The following is a 24,011-nucleotide window of genomic DNA, read 5'->3' as shown; positions in this document are numbered from 1 at the left end:
CCATTGAGAGGGCAATCAGGTTTCTTGCGACAGTTACATTCATTATTGGTTTCAGAGTCGTTTAGTCTGGGGGTAGGCAGTCCCTCTGCAATTGCTTTGTTGTGGTTTGAAATGATTTGTTGCATGTTATTCATACAGCTGTAGCTCAATTTAATGTTTTTCTTGTTGAATATTTTTCTTAGGGTGTTGCCTTTGGGGAAGTGTTTGTCGATCAGAGTGAACTCAGCAAACACATTTGGAACCTCAAAGACAATAATGTTGAATATTCAATAACATGGCAAATTCTTGCATCCAGCACACCTTACAACAGTGGTAATAAAAGATGCAACCTATGCTTAAAAGAGAAACTGTTTATTATATATCATCCAGATCTATCATCCCTCAACAAGCGCAGTGAAATCATTTCAACATGCCGCCACAGACGGAAACAACTCCTAGGTAACACAGGAGCCAATCACCACACCCTACGCCTGCTTGTACCCACCCACTCTGTGCCCTATATAAACCATTGTATGTGAATGCTTCCATTAAAATCTCCTGATGATTGAGGGAACCCCTCATGAAACAGTTCTGTAGAGATGAAGTAGTCTTGTGATTTTTTCCCACACCTACATATTGCGCTCTACCACGGTATCGAGCACTATTCTCTGGATAATCCAATCAAGACATATATATATATATATATATATATATATATATATATATATATATATATATATATATATATATATATTAGGGCTGGGCAACGATTAAAAATTTTAATCGAAGTTAATCGCATTATTTCTCCGATTAATCGCGATGAACTGCATTGTATACGCAAAGCCCAATAATGAATTCAAAAGTAGTGTGTAGTGCACCTTTATTGGAATATTCTCCCACATGAACAAAAGCGCCAAAACATTTGTTGTGCAAACACAATTTAAATCAGTCCTTGTTAAACAGTAGCAGTTAAATAGCATATTTTATGAAAATCAACTCAAAAAATGTAAATACAAACATTTAAGCTTATTGCCACTGCCAGGGTATTTAAGTTATCCTCTTTGTTATGGAAAATAAATATAATCTACATACAAATCTCTGAGCCACAATCATAACATCTGAACAGGCAATTTCTGAGGTAACAGCAGAAACATTTTTTTTATCAGGGATTTTATGTTTAAAAAACCTATATTATAGGTAGTGGGCTGTTTTAGGGAATTTTTGATCAAATTATCCGTAGTAGCAATATTAATAATGTTCTGTTTATTCTGCATAGTGCACTTAAAATAATTATGACCATATCTAGGAATTGATATGATGGGAATTTTCCGATTGTTTGCTTGGTGCTTTGATAAACTGAACACATATGCATGGTACTATGCTGTGATGTTATGAGCCAGGGAAAAAAAGAACTACCCTACCCAGCATGCAACAGGAGTGACGAGCATGCGCACTAGCCCGGTATAGGTTGTGTGTCGCCATGACTGCATCTTGTATGTTGTGATATGCACGCTCTGAAAGTAAACGTTAAGAACTCAGCCAACACGCCTAGTCTGCATTATTCATAAATAGACAGACAACACATATACTCTGCTGCTTCACAGGCCGCTGGATGTAGCCGGCAAAGTATTCCCATGCTAGCTAGCCGGTCTAGCAAGCACGCGTCATTCAGTCCAAAACGGCCCGATCTATCCACATTCAGAATAGTCTGGCGGTCGTAAGTGATCCCGGAGTGACCACGCTGTAAGCCAGCCATGAAATTTGCAGAATTGTCCGGTATTTTTGCCAAATGTTCCATCTTTACCAAGAGCCCCTCGACGCCGAAGCCTGTCCAGGTGACGCCATCTTATTAAGAAAAGGCGTTAACAAAATAAAAGCATGTAAACAACATACGCAAATGTGCAATAAAATAATTGTTGGCGTTAATAGATTGATGAGTTAACTCGTAGTTAACGCATTAATTTGCCCACCCCTAATATATATATATATATATATATATATATATATATATATATATATATATATATACACACTATATTGCCAAAAGTGCCATCACACCCCTAACCCATAGGGTTCAATATGATGTTTTGCAACTGTTACAGCTTCGACTCTTCTGGGAAGGCTGTCCACAAGGTTGCAGAGTGTGTTTATAGCAATTTTCCCCCGTTCTTCCTAAAGCTCAATGGTGAGGCCACACACTGATGGTGGTGGAGAAGGCCACACACTGATGGTGGTGGAGAAGGCCTGGTTCTTGGTCTCCGGTCTAATTCATCCCAAAGGTGTTCTATCGGGGTTCAAGTTTCAAGTTTTATTGGTCATATGCAGAGTAGACCACAGTGAAATGCTTTTTTTCCCCAAGCTCTTCAGATATTGCGTACAGTGGGATCCGAAGACTAGTTGCAGAATCTAACACACTAAATAAAAGACAAAAAACAAAAATGTGAATAGCTCTGATGTACATTAATTACAAGAAAATAAGTTGTTCAATAAGTTACAGTAGTTATGGTCAGGTCAGGACTATGTGCAGGCCAGTCAAGTTCACCCACACCAAATTCCTTTCACTGAAACTAAGGGGCCAAGCCCAACTTCTGGAAAACAGCCCCAAACCATAATTCCTCCTCCACCAAATTTCACAGAATGACTGCAGGTGACATGTGTACATCACATGACTGCTAATGACATCATCTCACCTTGCTGTCGGCCCCTGGCCTCTGTGGACTGAAGCAGCCGATGGGCCCCGTCTCGTCCTCAGGGTCATCCTTGCCCACGGGGTTGGCCAGCGCCGTGATGCGGTTGAACAAGGCCGGTGACTCCGCCTCCAGCTGGAAGGTGAGGTTGTGCAGGATGCACACGCAGTTCTCTACGGACTGTTTTCACAGGTGAGCGACATGTGAGCGACACGTGAGGCGAGCAGCATTCACCTTGTCTTCAGGAGCGCCGGCCTGCAGGCAGTCCTTGAGGTACGCCACCAGGGAGTCGATCAGACCGCGACATTTCCTCATGGTCTGGCGGTTGCTCTGCTTGCCGCTGCTCAGGTTCCTGTCAGCAGACACACAATAAATATACATGTAGAATAGCCACCTGCTAATATATATAAATATACATGTATAATAGCCACCTGCTAATATATATAAATATACATGTATAATAGCTACGATAAAATGATGCTGCGGGCCCCTTTAAAATGAGGTGGTAGGCCATGATGAAATGATGTAGCAGGCTCCGATAAAATAATGTGATAAGCCAAAATAAAATGATATCAAAAGGCCAATAAAATGATGTCGCAGGCCACAGTTAAATTGATTTTTGCAGGCCCCAATAAAATTGTGTGGGAGGCCACTGTAAAATGACCTTGCAGGCCCCAATAAAATAACGTGGTAGCCCAATATAAAATAATGTTGACGGCCACAATAATATGATGTTGCAGGCCCCAATAAAAAAACGTGGTAGGCCAAAATAAAATTATGTCGCAGGCCCCAATAAATGATGTGGTAGGCCAAAATAAAATTATGATTAAATGATGTCACAGGTCATGATAATATTATGTGGTAGGGCATTATACAATGATGTCGCAGACTACTATAAAATTTTAACGTGGCACAAATTACAATGATGTTGCAAACCACAATAAAATGAAGTGGCAGGCCGCACAAAAAATATGTTGCAGGCCACAATACAAGTATATTGTGGCACACATTAGAATGATGTTGCGAACCACAATAAAATGAAGTGGCAGATCACAATGAAATGATATGGTGGCACACATTAAAATGACGTTGCCAACCACTATAAAATGATGTGGCAGGCCACAATTAAATGGTATGTCGTCACACATTAGAATGATGTTACAAATCACTTTTAAATTATGTGGCAGGCCATTATAAAATGAAGTAGAAGGCCAAAATAAAATGATATTGTGGCACACAGAATGTTGCGAACCACAATAAAATGTTGTGGCAAGTCACAATAAAATGAAATGGTGGCACACATTAAAATGACGTTGCCAACCACTATAAAATGATGTGGCAGGCCACAATTAAATGGTATGTTGTCACACATTAGAATGATGTTACGAATCACTTTAAAATTATGTGGCAGGCCACTATAAAAGGATGTAGCAGGCCAAAATAAAATGATATTGTGGCACACAGAATGTTGTTGCGAGCCACAATAAAATTATGTAGTAGACCACATACAAGGAAGTAGCAGGCCAGATGAAATCAAACGAAGTGGCATTTGAACTTGGTCTAAGTACTGGTCTTTGCATTTGAACTTGGTCTAAATACTGGTCTTTGCATTTGAACTTGGTCTAAGTACTGGTCTTTGCATTTGAACTTGGTCTAAGTACTGGTCTTTGCATTTGAACTTGGTCTAAGTACTGGTCTTTGCATTTGAACTTGGTCTAAGTACTGGTATTTGCATTCGAACTTGGTCTAAGTACTGGTCTTTGCATTTGAACTTGGCCACATAAAATACCAAGTCTTGTTGACATGAGGACAATCAGTAGTTGTGGTTTTGACTGACAGCGGACCAGCCAGGAAACCTTCTGCTGACACAGTAGGAGTCCTGGAGTCTGGTCTCGACTGAGCAGCCAGGACACCCCTGTATTAGCAGAGTCCTCCCTAAGTCACCAAGAGTTTTACCTCAGACAGCTGGTGGCGTGGAAGAAGGTCTCCTGGTCAGGACCGTTAAAGGCGTCTCTCCTGGTACTGCTGGTGTAAGGCAAAATGACACGGTCCATCAGGACTCGCAGGGTGTTCTTCAGCAGGTCTGTCTTCAGACTGTCGGCAGAGGACAAGTTCCACAGAAGACCTGAGGCCAAAGAACAAATATTTGTCTGAAAAGGATGAAGTGTGGATGTTTCTAACTTGGTCCAAGTACTGGTCTTTGTGTTTGAACTAGGCCTAAGTACTGGTCTTAGCATTTGAACTTGTCTAAGTACTGGTCTTTCCATTTGAACTTGGTCTAAGTACTGGTCTTTGCATTTGAACTTGTCTAAGTACTGGTCTTTGCATTTGAACTTGGTCTAAGTACTGTTTTTTGCATTTGAACTTGGTCTAAGCACTGGTCTTTGCATTTGAACTTGTCCAAGTACTGGTCTTTGCATTTGAACTTGGTGTAGGTACTGGTCTTTGCATTTGAACTTGGTCCAAGTACTGGTATTTGCATTTAAACTTGGTCCAAGTACCGGTCTTTGCATTTGAACTTGGTCTAAGTACTGGTCTTTGCATTTTAACTTGTCTAAGTACTGGTCTTTGCATTTGAACTTGGTCTAAGTACTGTTTTTTGCATTTAAACTTGGTCTAAGTACCGGTCTTTGCATTTGAACTTGGTCTAAGTACTGGTCTTTGCATTTTAACTTGTCTAAGTACTGGTCTTTGCATTTGAACTTGGTCTAAGTACTGGTCTTTGCATTTGAACTTGGTCCAAGTACTGGTATTTGCATTTAAACTTGGTCCAAGTACTGGTCTTTGCATTCGAAACTTGTCCAAGTACTGGTCTTTGCATTTGAACTTGGTCTAGGTACTGGTCTTTGCATTTGAACTTGGTCCAAGTACTGGTATTTGCATTTAAACTTGGTCTAAGTACCGGTCTTTGCATTTGAACTTGGTCTAAGTACTGGCTTTGCATTTGAACTTGGTCTAAGTACTGGTCTTTGCATTTGAACTTGGTCTAAGTACTGGTCTTTGCATTTTAACTTGGTCTAAGTACTGGTATTTGCATTTGAACTTGATCTAAGTACTGGTCTTTGCATTTTAACTTGGTCTAGGTACTGGTCTTTGCAATTTAACTTGATCTAAGTACTGGTCTTTGTATTTGAACTTGGTCTAAGTACTGGCTTTGCATTTGAACTTGGTCTAAGTACTGGTCTTTGCATTTGAACTTGGTCTAAGTACTAGTGTTTGCATTTGAACTTGGTGTAAGGACTAGTCTTTGCATTTACATTGGTCTAAGTACTGGTCTTTGCATTTGAACTTGGTCTAAGTACTGGTATTTGCATTTAAACTTGATCTGAGTACTGGTCTTTGCATTTTAACTTGGTCTAAGTACTGGTCTTTGCATTTTAACTTGGTCTTAGTACTGGCATTTGCATTTAAACTTGGTCCAAGCACTGGTCTTTGCATTTGAACTTGATCTATGTACTGGTCTTTGCATTTGAAGTTGGTCTAAGTACTGGTTTTTGCATTTGAACTTGGTCTAAGTATTGGTCTTTGCATTTTAACTTGGTCTACGTACTGGCATTTGCATTTTAACTTGGTCTAAGTACTGGTCTTTGCATTTGAACTTGATCTAGGTACTGGTCTTTGCATTTTAACTTGGTCTAAGTACAGTTTTTTGCATTTTAACTTTGTCTAAGTACTGGTCTTTGTATTTGAACCCTGTCTAAGTACTGGTCTTTGCATTTGAACTGTGTCTAAGTACTGGTTTTTGCATTTGAACTTGGTCTAAATACTGGTCTTTGTATTTGAACTTGGTCTAAGTACTGGTCTTTGCATTTGAACTTGGTTTAAGTACTGGTCTTTGCATTTGAACTTGGTCTAAGTACTGGTCTTTGCATTTGAACTTGGTCTAAGTACTGGTATTTGCATTTAAACTCGGTCTAAGTACTGGTCTTTGCATTTTAACTTGGTCTATGTACTGGTCTTTGCATTTGAACTTGGTCTATGTACAGGTTTTTGCATTTGAACTTGGTTTAAGTACTGGTATTTGCATTTGAACTTGGTTTAAGTACTGGTCTTTGCATTTGAATTTGGTCTAAGTACTGGTCTTTGCATTTGAATTTGGTCTAAGTACTGGTCTTTGCATTTTAACTTGTCTAAGTACTGGTCTTTGTATTTTAACTTGGTCCAAGTACTGGTATTTGCATTGTAACTTGGTCTAAGTACTGGTCTTTGTATTGGAACTTGGTCTAAGTACTGGTCTTTGCACCTGTCAGCTGCTTCTGGATCTCCACAGAGTCAGTCTCTCGGAGCAGAGCCACAGAAGCAGCGATGCCCCCACAGCGCTGGATTTCCTCCTTGTTGCTGCGGTTCTTAAAGGAGAGGTTTCTCAGTGCAGCAGAGGCCGCCTGGTTGATGCGCAGACTGGGACTCTGTAGGAGCGCCACCAGGGGAAGGATGCCCTTCAGCTTCAGCACCTGAGGACCAGACCAGTGTGAGGACTATGTGGGCCAGGAACACCAGGAATGAGGACCTGACCCGTGTGAGGACTATGTGGGCCAGGAACACGAGGGATGAGTCCTCCATGGTGACTTGTAGTGGCTAACATCATCTTTAGCAGCGCCGTCATCGCTCCAAATGTACGGCCTCACCAAAGGGCCACCTTTACATGACAAAAATTCTACCATTCAGGTGTCAAACCCACGACCCGAGGGAGGAGCTGTCCCACAACTTCATTTATGTGGCCTGTCACATCAGCCCTTTGAGACACTAGTGATTTAGGGCTATATAAGTAAACATTGATTGATTGATTGATTTATGTGGCCTGTCACATCATTTATCTGGCCTGTCACATCATTTATCTGCCCTGTCACATCATTTATGTGGCCTGTCACATCATTTACCTGGCCTGTCACATCATTTAAGTGGCCTGTGAAAACAACACATCAAATATACACTACTACATGGACATACTGTATATTTTAAACATACAGTATGTCCATATCATCCAACATCACAGCTTGACATCCAACATTGCAAATTGACATCCAAAATCACATGAGAGCCAACATCACATGACATTCAACATCTCAAAATGACATCCAACATCACAACATGAATTGACATCACAACATAACATCCAGCATCATCACAACATGACATCCAAAATCACAACATGACATCACAACATGACATCCAAAATCACAACATGACATCACAACATGACATCCAACATGGCATGCAACATCACAACATGACATCTCAACATGACATCCAACATCACAACATGACATCACACATAACTGACATCCAAAAATCACAGCATGGCATCTAACATGCCATGCAACATCACAACATGGCATCCAACATACAACATGACATCCAACATCACAACATGACATCCAACATCACAACATGACATCACACATAACTGACATCTAAAAATCACAGCATGGCATCTAACATAACATCCAAAATCACAACATGACATCACAACATGACATCCAAAATCACAACATGACATCACAACATGACATCCAACATGGCATGCAACATCACAACATGACATCACAACATGACATCCAACATCACAACATGACATCCAACATCACAACATGACATCACACATAACTGACATCTAAAAATCACAGCATGGCATCTAACATGCCATGCAACATCACAACATGGCATCCAACATGACGGACATCCAACATCACTACATGACTTCCAACATGACTGAAATCCAACATCACAACATGACATCTAGCATCACAACATGACATCCAACATCACAACATGACATCCAACACGACTGACATCCACCATCACAACATGACATCCATCACATCATGACATCCAACATGACTGAAGTCTAACATTACAACATGACATCCAACACGACTGACATCCACCATCACAACATGACATCCATCACATCATGACATCCAACATGACTGAAATCTAACATCACAACATGACATCCAACATCAGAACATGACATCCAACATGACTGACATCCAGCATCACAGCATGACAACAATCTAACATCTAACAACACATTACATCCAACATGACACACAACAACATAAGACATACAACATGACATACAACAACACATAACATCCAACATGACAACAATCTGACAAAAAACAACACATGACATCCAACATGACAACATGACATACAACATCACATTATGACATACACCATGACAAAGAACAACACATGGCATCCAACATGACAACAATCTAACATCCAACAACACATTACATCCAACATGACACACAACAACAAGACATACAACAACACATAACATCCAAAATGACAAAAATCTGACAAAGAACAACACATGACATACAACATCACATTATGACATACGACATGACAAAGAACAACACATGGCAACCAACAAGACAAAAATCTGACATCCAACAACACATGACATCCAACATGACAAAAATCTGACAAACAACAACACATGGCATCCAACATGACAACATTCTGACAAAGAACAACACATGACATCCAGCATTACATCCAACATCACATTATGACATACAATATGACAAAGAACAACACATGGCATCCAACAAGACAACAATCTAATATCCAACAACACATGACATCCAACATGACAACAATCTGACAAAGAACAACACATGGCATCCAACATGACAACAATCTGACAAAGAACAACACATGACATCCAACATGAAAACAATTTTGACATCCAACATGACAACATTCTGACAAAAAACAACACATGACATCCAACATGACAACAAAATGACAAAGAACAACACATGACATCCAACATGACAAAAAACAGCACATGACATCCAACATGACAACAATCTGACAAAGAACAACACATGCCATCCAACATGACAACAAAATGACAAAGAACAACACATGACATCCAACATGACAACTATCTGACATCCAACATGAAAATATGACATCCAACATGACATCCAGCATGAAAAACAATCTGACAAAGAACAACACATGATACCCAACATGACAAAGAACAGCACATTACATCCAACATGACAATATGACATCCAACATGACATCCAGCATGAAAAACAATCTGACAAAGAACAACACATGACATCCAACATGACAAAGAACAGCACATGACATCCAACATGACATCCAACATGACAAAGAACAGCACATGGCATCCAACATGACAACAATCTGACAAAGAACAACACATGACATCCAACATGACAAAGAACAGCACATGCCATCCAACATGACATCCAACATGACAAAGAACAGCACATGCCATCCAACATGACAACAATCTGACAAAGAACAACACATGACATCCAACATGACAAAGAACAGCACATGACATACAACATGACAAAGAACAGCACATGACATCCAACATGACATCCAACATGACAAAGAACAGGACATGACATCCAACATGACATCCAACATGACAACAATCTGACAAAGAACAACACATGACATCCAACATGACAAAGAACAGCACATGACATCCAACATGACAACAATCTGACAAATAACAACACATGATATCCAACATGACAAAGAACAGCACATGACATCCAACATGACAAAGAACAGCACATGGCATCCAACATGACAACAATCTGACAAAGAACAACACATGACATCCAACATGACAAAGAACAGCACATGCCATCCAACATGACATCCAACATGACAAAGAACAGCACATGCCATCCAACATGACAACAATCTGACAAAGAACAACACATGACATCCAACATGACAAAGAACAGCACATGACATACAACATGACAAAGAACAGCACATGACATCCAACATGACATCCAACATGACAAAGAACAGGACATGACATCCAACATGACATCCAACATGACAACAATCTGACAAAGAACAACACATGACATCCAACATGACAAAGAACAGCACATGACATCCAACATGACAACAATCTGACAAATAACAACACATGATATCCAACATGACAAAGAACAGCACATGACATCCAACATGACAAAGAACAGCACATGACATCCAACATGACAACAATCTGACAAAGAACAGCACATGACATCCAACATGACCTGACAAAGAACAGGCACCAACAAGGTCACCTCGTCCTTGGCCTTGTCGTCAATGAAGGTGTTGTGTTGGATGAAAGCAGCACCGCAGTGTTTCAACTTGTCGTCTTCACTGGACAGAAACTCCACCGCTTCCTTCATGGTGAGCTCTGCCACACCACTGTTGCCATGTGACCTGTGAGGACACACACATACCTTCATTAAAACTACACGCACAAACCTTCATCAAGAAGTAAACACAATAATTCATAATGAGTAATATTTGTGTCACAGGACGTTCATCAAAGAACAACAAGCAGGGATTATTTTGTTGTCAAAAAAAAGTAAACATTAAAAAAAATACAAATAAAATAACCAGCCAGTTTTTTTAAACAAATCTTTTAAAAGGCACAGTTCGGCAAGATGGAGTCCCTTCAAAGAGTCATTAATCATACGTCTTCCAGTCAGGTCTTATTTGCTTCTACTCCTTTCATTACAACATACTGGACTTATTTTACCACTTAATTCTTTGACTTTTACCTATTTTATACCACTCAATTGTTTGACTTTTACCCATTTAATACCACTCAATTGTTTGACTTTAACTTATTTTATACCACTCAATTGTTTGACTTTTACCTATTTTATACCACTAAATTGTTTGACTTTTACTTATTTTATACCACTCAATTGTTTGACTTTTACCCATTTAATACCACTCAATTGTTTGACTTTAACTTATTTTATACCACTAAATTGTTTGACTTTTACTTATTTTAAACCACTCAATTGTTTGACTTTTACCCATTTTATACCACTCAATTGTTTGACTTTAACTTATTTTATACCACTAAATTGTTTGACTTTTACTTATTTTATACCACTCAATTGTTTGACTTTTACCCATTTTATACCACTCAATTGTTTGACTTTTACTTATTTTATACCACTCAATTGTTTGACTTTTACTTATTTTAAACCACTCAATTGTTTGACTTTTACCCATTTTATACCACTCAATTGTTTGACTTTAACTTATTTTATACCACTCAATTGTTTGACTTTTACCTATTTTAAACCACTCAATTGTTTGACTTTTACCCATTTTATACCACTCAATTGTTTGACTTTAACTTATTTTATACCACTAAATTGTTTGACTTTTACTTATTTTATACCACTCAATTGTTTGACTTTTACTTATTTTAAACCACTCAATTGTTTGACTTTTACCCATTTTATACCACTCAATTGTTTGACTTTAACTTATTTTATACCACTCAATTGTTTGACTTTTACCTATTTTAAACCACTCAATTGTTTGACTTTTACCCATTTTATACCACTCAATTGTTTGACTTTAACTTATTTTATACCACTCAATTGTTTGACTTTGACTTATTTTAAACCACTCAATCGTTTGACTTTTACTTATTTTGTATCATTCAATTGTTTGACTTTTACCTATGTTATACCACTAAATTTTTTGACTTTTCCTTATTTTATACCACTCGATTTTTTGACTTTAACTTATTTTATACCACTCAATTTTTGGACTTTTTGTCGACTACAACTGTCAACATGTTTGTCGATTCAAACATCGAATATCAAGGATAAGGTGTATTTTGTTATTATTATTATCATTATTATTATTATTATTATTATTATTATTATTATTATCAATATTATTATCAAGTATGAACAATGAGTTGCTTCTTCTTATTATTATTATCATTATTACTATTACTGAGTATGAAGGATAAGTCGTCTTTTATAATTATAATTATTATTATCAATATTATTATTATTGCTATTGTTATTACCAAATATGAACTATGAGTTGCCTTTTATTATTATTAGTAGTAGTAGTAGTATTATTATCGAGTATGAAGGATAAGTCCTCTTGTATTACTACTAATGTTATTCTTCTTCTTCTTCTTATTATTATTATTATTGTTATTATTATTATTATTATTATCATCGAGTATGAAGGACAAGCCGTCTTTTATTATGATTATTAATATTAGCGAGTATGTAGGATAGTCTTTCATTAATATTATTATTTGAGTATTAATGATAAGCTATCTTTTATTATTATTATTATTATAGATTATGAATAGTCTTTTATTTTTATAATTCTCATTATTATCGAGTATCTGCGATGAGGTGGCGACTTGTCCAGGGTGTAATCCGCCTTCCGCCTAATTGTAGCTGAGATAGGCACCAGAGCCCCCTGCGACCCCAAAGGGAATAAGCGTTAGAAAATGGATGGATGGATGGATTATTATCGAGTATGAAGGATAATATGTATTGTATTATTATTATTATTATTGTTATTATTATTATTATTATTATCGAGTATGAATATGTTGTCTTTCATTATTATTATTATTATTGTTATTATCATCGAATATAAAGCATATGTTGTCTTTTACTACTATTATTATTATTACTATCGAGTATAAAGTATAAGTCGTCTTTTATTGTTATTATTATTGAGTATGAAAGACAAGTTGGTTTTTATTATTAGTATTAATATTAGCGAGTATGAAGGCTAGTCTTTCATTATTATTATTATTAGAGTATGAAGAATAAGCTGTCTTTCATTATTATTATTATTATTATAGAGTATGAATAGTCTTTTATTATAATTATCAATATTATCGAGTATGAAGGATAAGTTGTTTTTTATTATTGTTATTAATATTATTATAATTATAATCATTATTATTATTATTATTATCATTTTTATTATTAGTATTATTAATATCAAGTATAAAGGACAAGTCATATTTTATTATTATTATCATTATTATCAATATTATTATTTGTATTATTAATATCAAGTATGAAGGACGAGCCGTCTTTTATTATGATTATTAATATTAGTGAGTATAAAGGATAGTCTTTCATTATTATAATTATTAGACTATGAAGAATAAGTAGTCTTTTATTATTATCATTATTATTATTATTATTATAGAGTATGAATGGTATTTTATTATCATTATTATTATTATCGAGTATGAAGGATGAATTGTATTTTATTATTATTATTTATATTTTTATCGAGTATGAATAAGTTGTCTTTTATAATCATTATTATTATCTAGACGGCCGCTGCTGCAGTTCGCTCCATCTTTGTCTTTTGTCTTTGGTCGTTTTGTACTTTTGTATATGTGGAGAGACTGAACCGACGAGCCGACAGCGGGATAGGACAAATGCCGGTCATACCCGAGATGGCGGCCAGGAGGCGGGCCATGCGGCGGAGAGAAGAGGCGGGACGCACTCGGAGCGCCGCTGCAACGAGCCAAGTCAGACCACGAGCACGACGAGGAAGACCCAGATCACGATGAGCCCCCGCACCAGACGCAAACGGCGGACACCGAAAGGTGTGCTGCAACCAGCAGGAAGAGCCCGCGCGCCAGAAAGTGGCGTGACCCAATGGCAAGACGAGGACAGGTTTATTGAAATAATGAATCAAAGTCAAACCTGCTACGATGCGTCTTGTGTCCAGTGTCCCAGCAACCCACACACGGATGGCAGGAAGTCCGTCACAGTATACTTTTACATTCAATCTACATTTACTTTTTATCAAGTCGTTCCCTTCTAAACATGCAGTTTAGAAGTGTTTTGTTCATCTTACTGACGGTGGGGACGCTACTGATGAGCTCAGACGGGCAACATCAATGCAGAAGCTCTTTCATCTACACCAGTGAACAGTTGTTAGCGGCACCAGTTATGAGCATCCAGCTAACGGACTTGGCGCTAACTAATCAGATCCCGGAGGAACTAAAAAGGACTTATGGAGGTTCTCGTGGCTGTCAAGGGAAAGGGAGAGGCTCGAGACAGAAGAGGGCTGAAGCGAGGAGGGAGCGAAGGAGATATTAGCCATATCTTCCTTCCGTCGTCATGGGTAACGTGCGCTCTTTGGCAAACAAAATGGATGAGATGTCGGTGCTTGCCGGTAGTCAGAAAGAATATCGTGAGTGTAGCCTAATGTTTTTTATTGCGACGTGGCTGCACGACGATGTTCCGGATAGAAACGTCTCTATAAACGGCTTTGAAATGGTGCGCGCTGACCGGGACCGAACCAATGGCAAGCGGAAAGAAGGGGGGCTTGTTTTGTTTATTAATAAGAAATATTGTCATCCTGGTCATATAACAATAAAAGAGCACCACTGTGACCCGAATATAGAGATGTTAGCTGTAGTACTCAGACCGTATTATTTGCCCAGGGAGATTCCGCATGTTCTCATGATGGCAGTATACATCCCCCCCCCCTCTGCTAACGCTGCAGCTGCCAGTGACGTCATCCACAGCTCCATAGCCAGACTACAAACCTAGCACCTGAAAGCTTTAATCCTCATCTCGGGGGATTTTAACCATGTTACTATGGACAAATCACTACCCAACTTCACTTAGTATGTCAGCTGCCACACCAAAAGAAATAAGATCCTGGACCTGCTGTACGCAAACATCAAGGATGCGTATAGCTCCATAGCACTCCCAGAGCTGGGCCGGTCAGACCGCAGCCTTGTTTACCTCAACCCCTGTTATGTGCCTCTGGTCCAAAGACTGCCTGTGACCAAAACAAATGTGAGAAGGTGGTTTTAAGGGGTCCAAGAGACACTACAAGGCTGTTTTGAGGTGACTGACTGTCAGGTGCTGTCAATTTTGACAGCGAGGACAGCTGCCGCCAGCTCCATTCTGGGAATTGTCATTTGTTTTAATGGTGCCACTCTTGATTTTCCTATGATGAATGCAACATGCACTTCTTAGTTTTTGTTTTGCAGTCTTAGATATGAGACGGTTCCGTAGCCACTCTCCCTGGCATCCGAAAAGGGATGCAGCTGTGAGTGTGTGATTTGACCAAAGTGTGTGGACTTCATGCACCGGTCAACTTTAAACTCCTTCATTTTGCTGAGATCTGGTAGCCATCCTGTCCACTGTTGAGAGAAAACGTGTGGTATGGTTTCATCCCATTCAGGCTTTTCCTTGCAGAGCTCCTGCATAATGATTTTGGCTGGCAGAGTGAATGGTCCTACAAATCCTAAAGGGTCGTATACAGAACTGACCACAGACAAAATACCACGTCTAGTGTGTGGTCTTTCTGGTACAACAACTGTGAACTTGAACACATCCGTTTCCACACACCAGTGTAGTCCTTGGGCTCTTTCCATTGGTAGATTATCCTTGTCCAAATCCAACTCCTTGATTTTTTTTAGCTCTGTGCTCTTGTTGAATAGATGTTAACACGGAACAGCTGTTGCTGATCCATTTGAACAAAGTAAACCCACCCATTTGGCAGAGAGCAGTCGGATCTTTTATTAATTGTACTGCTTCTTGTTCTGTGGGAATCGAATGTAAACAGTCATCTACATAAAAGTTATGGCGTATTGTGTCTGTCACCTAAGGTGGAAAATGAGCTTGGTTATCTTCAGCAGTTTTCCTCAAAGCGAAATTTGCACAACTTGGTAATGACACAGCTCCAAATAGATGTACCTTCATCCCATAGTCAGTCAGATCTTGCTGCATATTACCGTCAGGCCACCATAAGAATCTCAGGTACTCGACATGCTTATCAGACACCTTAACCTGATGGAACATGGCTTTAATGTCTGCCATCAAGGCAACCGGTTCTTTTCTGAATCTGATGAGGACTCCGATAAGTGAGTTGGTAAGATCAGGACCCTGAAGTAGTTCACAGTTCAGTGATGTTCCTTTAAAGACTGCACAACAGTCAAAAACAACTCTTAATGTTCCTTTGTTTGAGTGGTGCACACCATGATGTGGAATATACCAGTCTTCCATCTTTTCTATTCAGCTGGTCTGCTGGTACCAATTCAGCATAGCCACTGTCAATCATATCTGTGAGGAAAGATGTATATTCTTTATGGAACTTTTCATTTTTGTTGAACTTGCGTTTCAGGCTCTGGATGCGTTGCTCTGCAAACAACGGTTGTTCGGCATGATGGGATCTTCTTCTTTAAAAGGTAAGTTTAAACAGTAATGTTCATCTTTAATCTTTGCAGAGTGGCTCACAATATCAAGAAACTTTCTTCTTCTCTTGACATTTCCTCTGTTTCCTTACTGGATCTTTCACTGAAATCTTGGTTGTACTGTTTGATTAATAACTCCTCCAGGTTTAGAATAGATATTCTATTGACATCAGCAACAGGGCAGCCATTATGCCTGCTGGTGTCATCTCATTTTAAAGGACCATAAATGACCCATCCCAATAGGGTCCTCACTGCGTATGGCCCGTCCTCCTGGCTATTGACCACCTCCCAGGGTTCCAGTACTTTAGAGGCATTCGTGCCAATGAGGAGGTCGATGTCAAAGTCAATTTCAGGTAATTTGATATGGTTTAGATATGGCCAGTGTTTCAAATCCTGCTGTTTTGGAATATTGTGTGGTAAAACTGGCATGGTTTTGTGTGTAAATACATCAGGCAATTGAATAAAGTCATTTGTATTTATCCTGGCTATTTCCAGTCCAGTGATGTGGTAGCTGGTTTCGGGTTTCACTTGATTCATGGTTTTGAGAAGGATGTTTTTTCTTTGTCCTGTAATGTTCAGTCTTTGCATCAGTTTTTCTGTGCAGAATGTGGAGGTGCTTCCATGATCCAAAAATGCATGTTCGTAACACTGTGTCTCCCTTGTTTTTTATAACTTGTACCGGTACAATAGAGTAGATGGAGGGGTCATCCCCGGCCCCAATATGACCACAAGTATGCTTGGGAGGTGGGACAACAGTATTGATTCCAATTGATTTGGTTTGAGTTGGTTCTGCCTGTTCAATGTGGAGTATTTGTGGATGTTGTTGTTTACAGATTTCACATAATAGACGATTTCTGCAGTCTCGACTTAAATGTCCTATTTTCAGACAGCCAAAACAGACTCCTTTTTCCTATTTTTTCTTTGTGCTTCTTCCTCTTGAATTGTGGACAGCACTCCAGTGTGTGACCACTCCTCTTACAGAACAGACAACTATGAGATTTGACAATCACATTCCTTTTTCCTTCATTTGACTCCAAAGTTTCTATGGGTATTAATGTTGTTGCAAAGCTGCTTCTTGGACTTGACTTTACTCTTGGCTTAGGGACCGATGAGGGTTTGACAGTTGATTGCTTAGTGTCCTGAATGTTACCAAACAGTGGATCAGAGAGTATTTTGACTTGTTTTTCAATGAAGTTCACAAAGTCTGGGAAAATGGCACGATGGCCTTGCTTCTCCTGTAGGTCACAGGCCTTGTTCCTCCACTGCTCTCTGAGCTTGTATGGAAGCTTTAGAATGATGGTCCTCATATTACAAACAACATTCATTTCTTCCATATAGGCTAGACTTCCCATTGCATTGGAACAACTTCTGAGGAATAGAGAGAATGCTCTTAATCCTTTTACATCTTCCAATTTAATTGTTCCCCAGAAAAAAGCATTTTCCATATATGCTGTTGCAATATGATATTCATTACCAAAATGTTCTTAGAGTAGCTGTCTTGCCTTCTGGTAGCCCTGGGACGGAGGCAAATGTTGGCAACTTTGAACCAGCTCTTTTGGATGCCCTTTAGTATATTGTTCCAAGTAATGCAAACAGTCATAGGTGTCACACTTTTTCTCCACTCCATATTCAAATGCCCTTATAAAGGTTTCATACTGAAACGGATTTCCATCAAACACAGGTACGTCTCTTGATGGTAAAGAGGAATGGACATTCTGCTTAACCAATGAGGCATTGAAATCATGTTGTCCTTTTAATAAATCAAGAATGTGATCTTGTTTGATGGCATTTGTGACAGCGGATGTAGTGTGAACTGTGTGACCTTTAACACCATCTTTTTTCACATGAGTATGAATACTTTGCCCAGTTGTATTCGACACATTTTCCATTTGCAGAGTTGATTTTGATACATTGTCAGTTTGCATTAAAGAGAGAGCAGCCTGTCTTGGAGTCATATAATGAGCTTTGTTTTACTTTTCATATATGAATTGTTTTGGCTTCACAACCTGTGTGTCAGACAGGGGCATTGTTTTCTTTGGAGCAGCAGCTCCCTTGTGTGATTCAGAGCTCATTCTTGACACTCTTGATCCTTCCGTAGATCGCATGGTTGCAAAAACTTGCTCCCTTGCATTTGCGGCTGCCAGCTTGGTTTCCAATTCCAACTGTTCCTTTTCCATTCTGAGTTGTTCCTGTTGTTTTGCGAATTCTTCCTGTTGAATTCTTTGTTGTGATTCAATCTGATGTTTTTTCTCCAATGCAGCAACCTCTGCCATGAGAGCAGCCTTTTCGCCCTGGGCTAGAATGAGAGCAGATGAGGTAGAAGAGGTTCTTGATGTTATGGAGTTGCATGTGATTGAGACATTCGATGCACTGTCCTGGGCTCCAATATCAGAAAGTGTAACACATAAATGTTCATCATGGGCAAGTGGGACATGCATTTCATCTTGGAATTGCGTTTCAACTGAGCCATGTGTTTGAGAAGGATGCAATTGTGACTCCTCTCCCACAGGGGCAGTGTCATGTGTGGTTAGCTTTTTCACTTCTGATAACCATTCATGCACACGTTTTATGAAACCTTCTAGTATCTTAATCTTTTCTTGAAACCAGTCATTTTTTCTATCAAGTTCCTCTTCAGGCAATGGTAAGGCAATCAATGAGGAATGATTCTCCCTTGCTTCTCCACACAAATGAATCAATGTATCCAAGTAACCTTACAACATTTGCATTTTCATCATTTTCATTTTAATGCATGAGTTGTTTCATTGTGTCCCTTATTTTAGCAGCTTTTTTAACACATGTTCCTATTGCTTTATGATAATTGTCAACTTTCATTTCCAAGCCTTTGGCAATATACTTTATGGCTCTTTTTTCCTTTTCAGAATATTGTACATTTTCCCTTTCAGGATCCACATTTTTGCCACCGGTGGCTGTACATCATCTTTGCCACCAGACATAATTGGCCAAGTCTCTCCCTTGTGCTGCTTTCAGCTCCACACAACTCACCCTATAGAGCTGGCAGGTGTTTCCAATCACCCTGGCTGATGAGCAGCTGCGTGGCCGAGGCAGAATTTGTCCTCTTGCGGCTTTTTGATGTCCTTCAGTGTTTTTCTTGTTGTCCTTTTCATTCGAAGAGCACCGTTCTTACTTGAGATGTAGTGGCAATCTTCACCTTCAAATGTTCAAATTTATTGTCACTACTCAACAGGTTTGAGGGAGTGATCCAACGCAGCAGCAAACATTGCAATGAAGTGAGGTCCAGTCAGAAATCCAGTTAATGCATATTTATTAATTAACTTGCAGGGTAAATGAAACATACCATGGATTATTGTAGTGACATTGTGCCATATGTTCTCCTGGCTTTCCTGCCTGTTGCTGTGTGCTGTTGTCTGCTGTTGTTGTCTGCTGTTGGTGAGAACGGTTTGTGCTCCCACACATGTCGTGGACTAGGACTAGACGCCGAGATGAGCAGTCGCATTTTTTTTCGCTCCCGCTCGGGAATACAATCAACCACTAGGATAATACCACACTTTCTCTTTTTTCTACTGTGGATCACGGATTTATATTTGAAACCACCACGGATACAATACCCTCTTGAAAATGAGAGTCGTGAACGCAAAATGGACAATCACTGCGAATTTTACCTTCTCGGTAATTCATCGACGAAGCACCTGGGCTTCGGCAGTAATGTGATCCACTCTCACCTCACAGCGGATCGGAACAGAATAAACAAGCCCCTGACTGGAAGGATAGACAGAAAATCTACAATTTTACTATTACTTCTACTCTCAGGAGACACTGAACTAAACCCTGGACCAATAACCACCCGGTTGATGTTGTTTCACCTGGTGAAGCCTAGCAATGTTGTTGCTAACGACGCCGAGGAAGCTAGCGTAGCTGCGGGACCTCGTCGGAGCTATCCTAAAAACATTAGCTCTCCACCTACGCCAGCTCCTACTTGTTCATCACCACACGAGCTCACCTGCGATCCAGCGGTCGGCGGCACAACGGAGGACTTCACCCCGAACATCGGTGCGGTTGGCGGCCCAGAGATGGAGGAAGACTACTCAGACACCGGTGAGGACAGCGGCTCAGCGGCGGACGGCGTAACGGCTTCTGACGACTCCCTGGCCACCATTAAAGTCGGCAGCGCGGAGGTCCTCCTAACCTCTCCCGAAACCTTGAGGGTCATCGCCGCGTCACCTGGACCCCCCACGGCCTACACAGGTTTCGGGGGTCTCTTCGTGCATCCATGGTCTTTGTTCTCAACCTCACCAAAACACGCGAAAACCACATCTACCCCCACCACTCCTACCTGGCCCCCCCTCCCCCTCTTCAACCACGCCGCTCCCCCATCACCTGGACGACGAACAATGGGTCTCTCTCCCTCTCCTCCTCTCCCAAGTCTCTCCAACGGACTCTGATGTTCTCTTTGGTTCCGATGGGCTACACATCATCCATCTTAATGTGAACAGCCTCTCTGGAAATAAACTCGAACAAAATCAGAGAAATGTTCCACAACAATAAGGTAAAAATCCTGTGTTTCTCCGAAACTAAATTAGATGATAGTGTTTCTGATTCAGAGATAGAGATAGAAAACTTCTCCGTCATCAGAAAGGACAGGAATAAACATGGTGGTGGTGTTTCAATGTACATTCACTAGGATATTAAATACATAACTCGCTCTGATCTCAACCACAATACCCTTGAATCTGTGTGGGCAGAAATCAAATTCACTAACGCTAAGCCGGTACTAATAGGGACTGTATACAGACCCCCTAATCAGAGTGATTTCTATGGTGCCCTCGAGGAGTGCTTAGCTGGTGTAGAAAACATGGAGATTATTATAACTGGAGATCTCAACACAGATAATCAAAGCAGAGATGCGCCTGTCTTCAAATCTTACAGCAAATTCTGTAATCTGCTCGCTCTTTCCCAGCTAATAACACTCCCCACACGGGTGTGTCATTCCACCCAATAAACCATAGATCTCATCCTCACATTGGACCGGCATGATATTAAAAATAGTGGGGTCATGATCTGTGGTCTTAGTGACCACTATATAACCTTCTGCACTCGCAAAATAAGTAAACCTAAAGCCAATGGCCACATAACAGCTCAATCCAGATCCCTTAAAAAATACAACAGTGATAATTTCAACCTCAAATTAGGTGAGTGGGACTGGTCCCCTGTGCTCACGAGCAACCTGGTTGAAGATGCTTGGGATCGCTTCAAAGCAGTGTTCCTAGCGATACTAAATGATATGGCTCCCATGAGAACAGTCAGGATAAAAGCCCGCTCTGAACCATGGATCAATGCAGACCTATTAGCCGCCATAAAAGACAGGGACAGAAAATATTTCGAATACCAAAAGTGTAAAACCAAAGTAAATAAACAACCCAATAATAATAACCTCAAATCACTCCTTTCAACGCTCAAAAAGCAATGCAATAAATTAAGAAATAAGACAAACAACCTGACTAAATCCTTTAAAAAAATTATATCAATGACAAAATAGAGGAAAACACAAATAAGCCACGTGAGCTCTGGAAAATTCTCAACAACCAGCTTCCTGGATGCAGCCAGAAACTTAAAACCAGACTCACCAACATCAACATCAAGGAGGGTGACGCCCTCATTACAGACAAAATAGAGGTAGCAAGCAGACTTAACACCTTTTTCACCAACATAGCCACAACTCTCGTAAACAAGCTATCCCAACATTCTGGTCGCTTTGGTGTAGAACACATTAAAAACTTCTACAGAAAAGCGAGGAGAAGTCAACAACAATTTCAAATTAGAAATGGTCTCAGCTAAAGAGGTGCTTAATAAATTCAGCGCGCTCCACCCAAACAAGGCCACCGGCCTTGACAATATCCCCTCCAGATTCCTCATGGACTCTGCCACCACCATTGCCCCAATAATCACACATATAATAAACCTCTCAATCAAACAAGGCCAAGTACCCAAGGATTTCAAGATAGCAAGAGTAACCCCCCTTTATAAAAAAGGAAGCAAATTAGAACCTGGTAACTACCGACCTGTTTCTATTCTCAGTTCCATTTCGAAAGTAATGGAGAAAATAGTTTATGAACAGGTTGATAGATACCTTGCTACTAATAAACTAATGTACAAATTCCAATCCGGCTTCAGAACTAACCACTCCACTGACACATGCCTTCTCTATCTGACCGACCACATCAAACATGAGGTGGACGCGGGCAAATATTGCGGCATGGTCATGCTGGACATTCAGAAGGCCTTTGACACCGTTAAACACGCTATACTGTTGGATAAGCTCAGAGCAATCAGATTCGACGAAACCTCATCGAGCTGGATGCAATCTTATTTGGAGGGGAGGAAACAGGTGGTAGAGGTGAACGACATTCTCAGTAAGCTGTGGAGTCCCCCAAGGCAGTATACTAGGACCTTTACTGTTCTTAATATACGTAAATGACATGCCATCAGCATGCCACTGTGAATTGTTCCTGTTTGCGGATGACTCGGCCCTGCTGGTATCCGGCAAAGACAAGTCACAGGTGGAACAAATCCTCAGTGCTGAACTCCTTAATATTTGCACCTGGCTCGCTGACAACAAGCTATCCATACACTTAGGTAAAACGGAATCCATCCTATTTGGGTCCCATATCAAACTTAAGAAGGTCAGTGACTTCACTATAAAAGTGGGTGACATTGTTATCACCAGGAAGGATAAGATCACCTACCTAGGTTCCATTCTAGAGGCTAATCTTTCCTGTGATAAAATGGCAAACAAGGTGATCAAAAAGGTCAACCAAAGAACAAGATTCCTCTACAGAATCTCCTCTCTGGTCAACAAAAGCACCTTGAAGATTCTAGCGGGAACTCTCATTCAACCCTTCTTCGATTACGCTTGCACCTCCTGGTACCCCAGCACCTCCAAAACCCTCAAATCCAGACTCCAAACATCCCAGAATAAGCTAGTCTGGTTACTTTTAGACCTCCACCCCAGATCACACCTCAATCCAACCCACTTCTCCAAAGTGGGCTGGCTCAGGGTGGAGGACAGAGTAAAACAACTTGCATTGAGCCTAGTCTATAAAATCCGCTACACCTCCTTGATACCGAAGTACATGTCAAACTACTTCCTTAACGTAAATGACCGCCATAACCACAACACCAGGGGGAGCTCCACAAACCACGTTAAACCCAGATTCCGATCTTACAAAGATCTTAACTCCTTCTCTTTCTATGCCACATCAATGTGGAATGCACTCCCAACAGGTACAAAAGTAAGCGCATCTCTATCCTCCTTCAAAACCGCT

The 24,011-nt window shown here is 40.0% G+C and overlaps 1 protein-coding gene across 1 annotated transcript in view; it reads right to left on the bottom strand.

The window, feature by feature from the left end:
* The window catches only part of pkp1b (plakophilin 1b), a 58,357-nt gene that overhangs the window by 14,338 nt on the left and 20,008 nt on the right, over nt 1–24,011 (bottom strand). The window contains exons 4-8 of the mRNA XM_061885260.1: nt 10,763–10,904; nt 6,910–7,117; nt 4,623–4,791; nt 2,901–3,018; nt 2,670–2,846 (exon numbers count right to left, since the gene is read on the bottom strand). Coding sequence (XP_061741244.1) covers nt 2,670–2,846; nt 2,901–3,018; nt 4,623–4,791; nt 6,910–7,117; nt 10,763–10,904 — 814 coding nt within the window. The remainder of the gene's footprint in view (nt 1–2,669; nt 2,847–2,900; nt 3,019–4,622; nt 4,792–6,909; nt 7,118–10,762; nt 10,905–24,011) is intronic.

The sequence above is a fragment of the Nerophis ophidion genome, linkage group LG02, assembly GCF_033978795.1.
Source record: "Nerophis ophidion isolate RoL-2023_Sa linkage group LG02, RoL_Noph_v1.0, whole genome shotgun sequence".
NCBI classification, from domain to species: domain Eukaryota; kingdom Metazoa; phylum Chordata; class Actinopteri; order Syngnathiformes; family Syngnathidae; genus Nerophis; species Nerophis ophidion.
The sequence above is the reverse complement of the archived record's forward strand: the minus strand, read 5'-3'. Positions and strand labels throughout refer to the sequence as shown.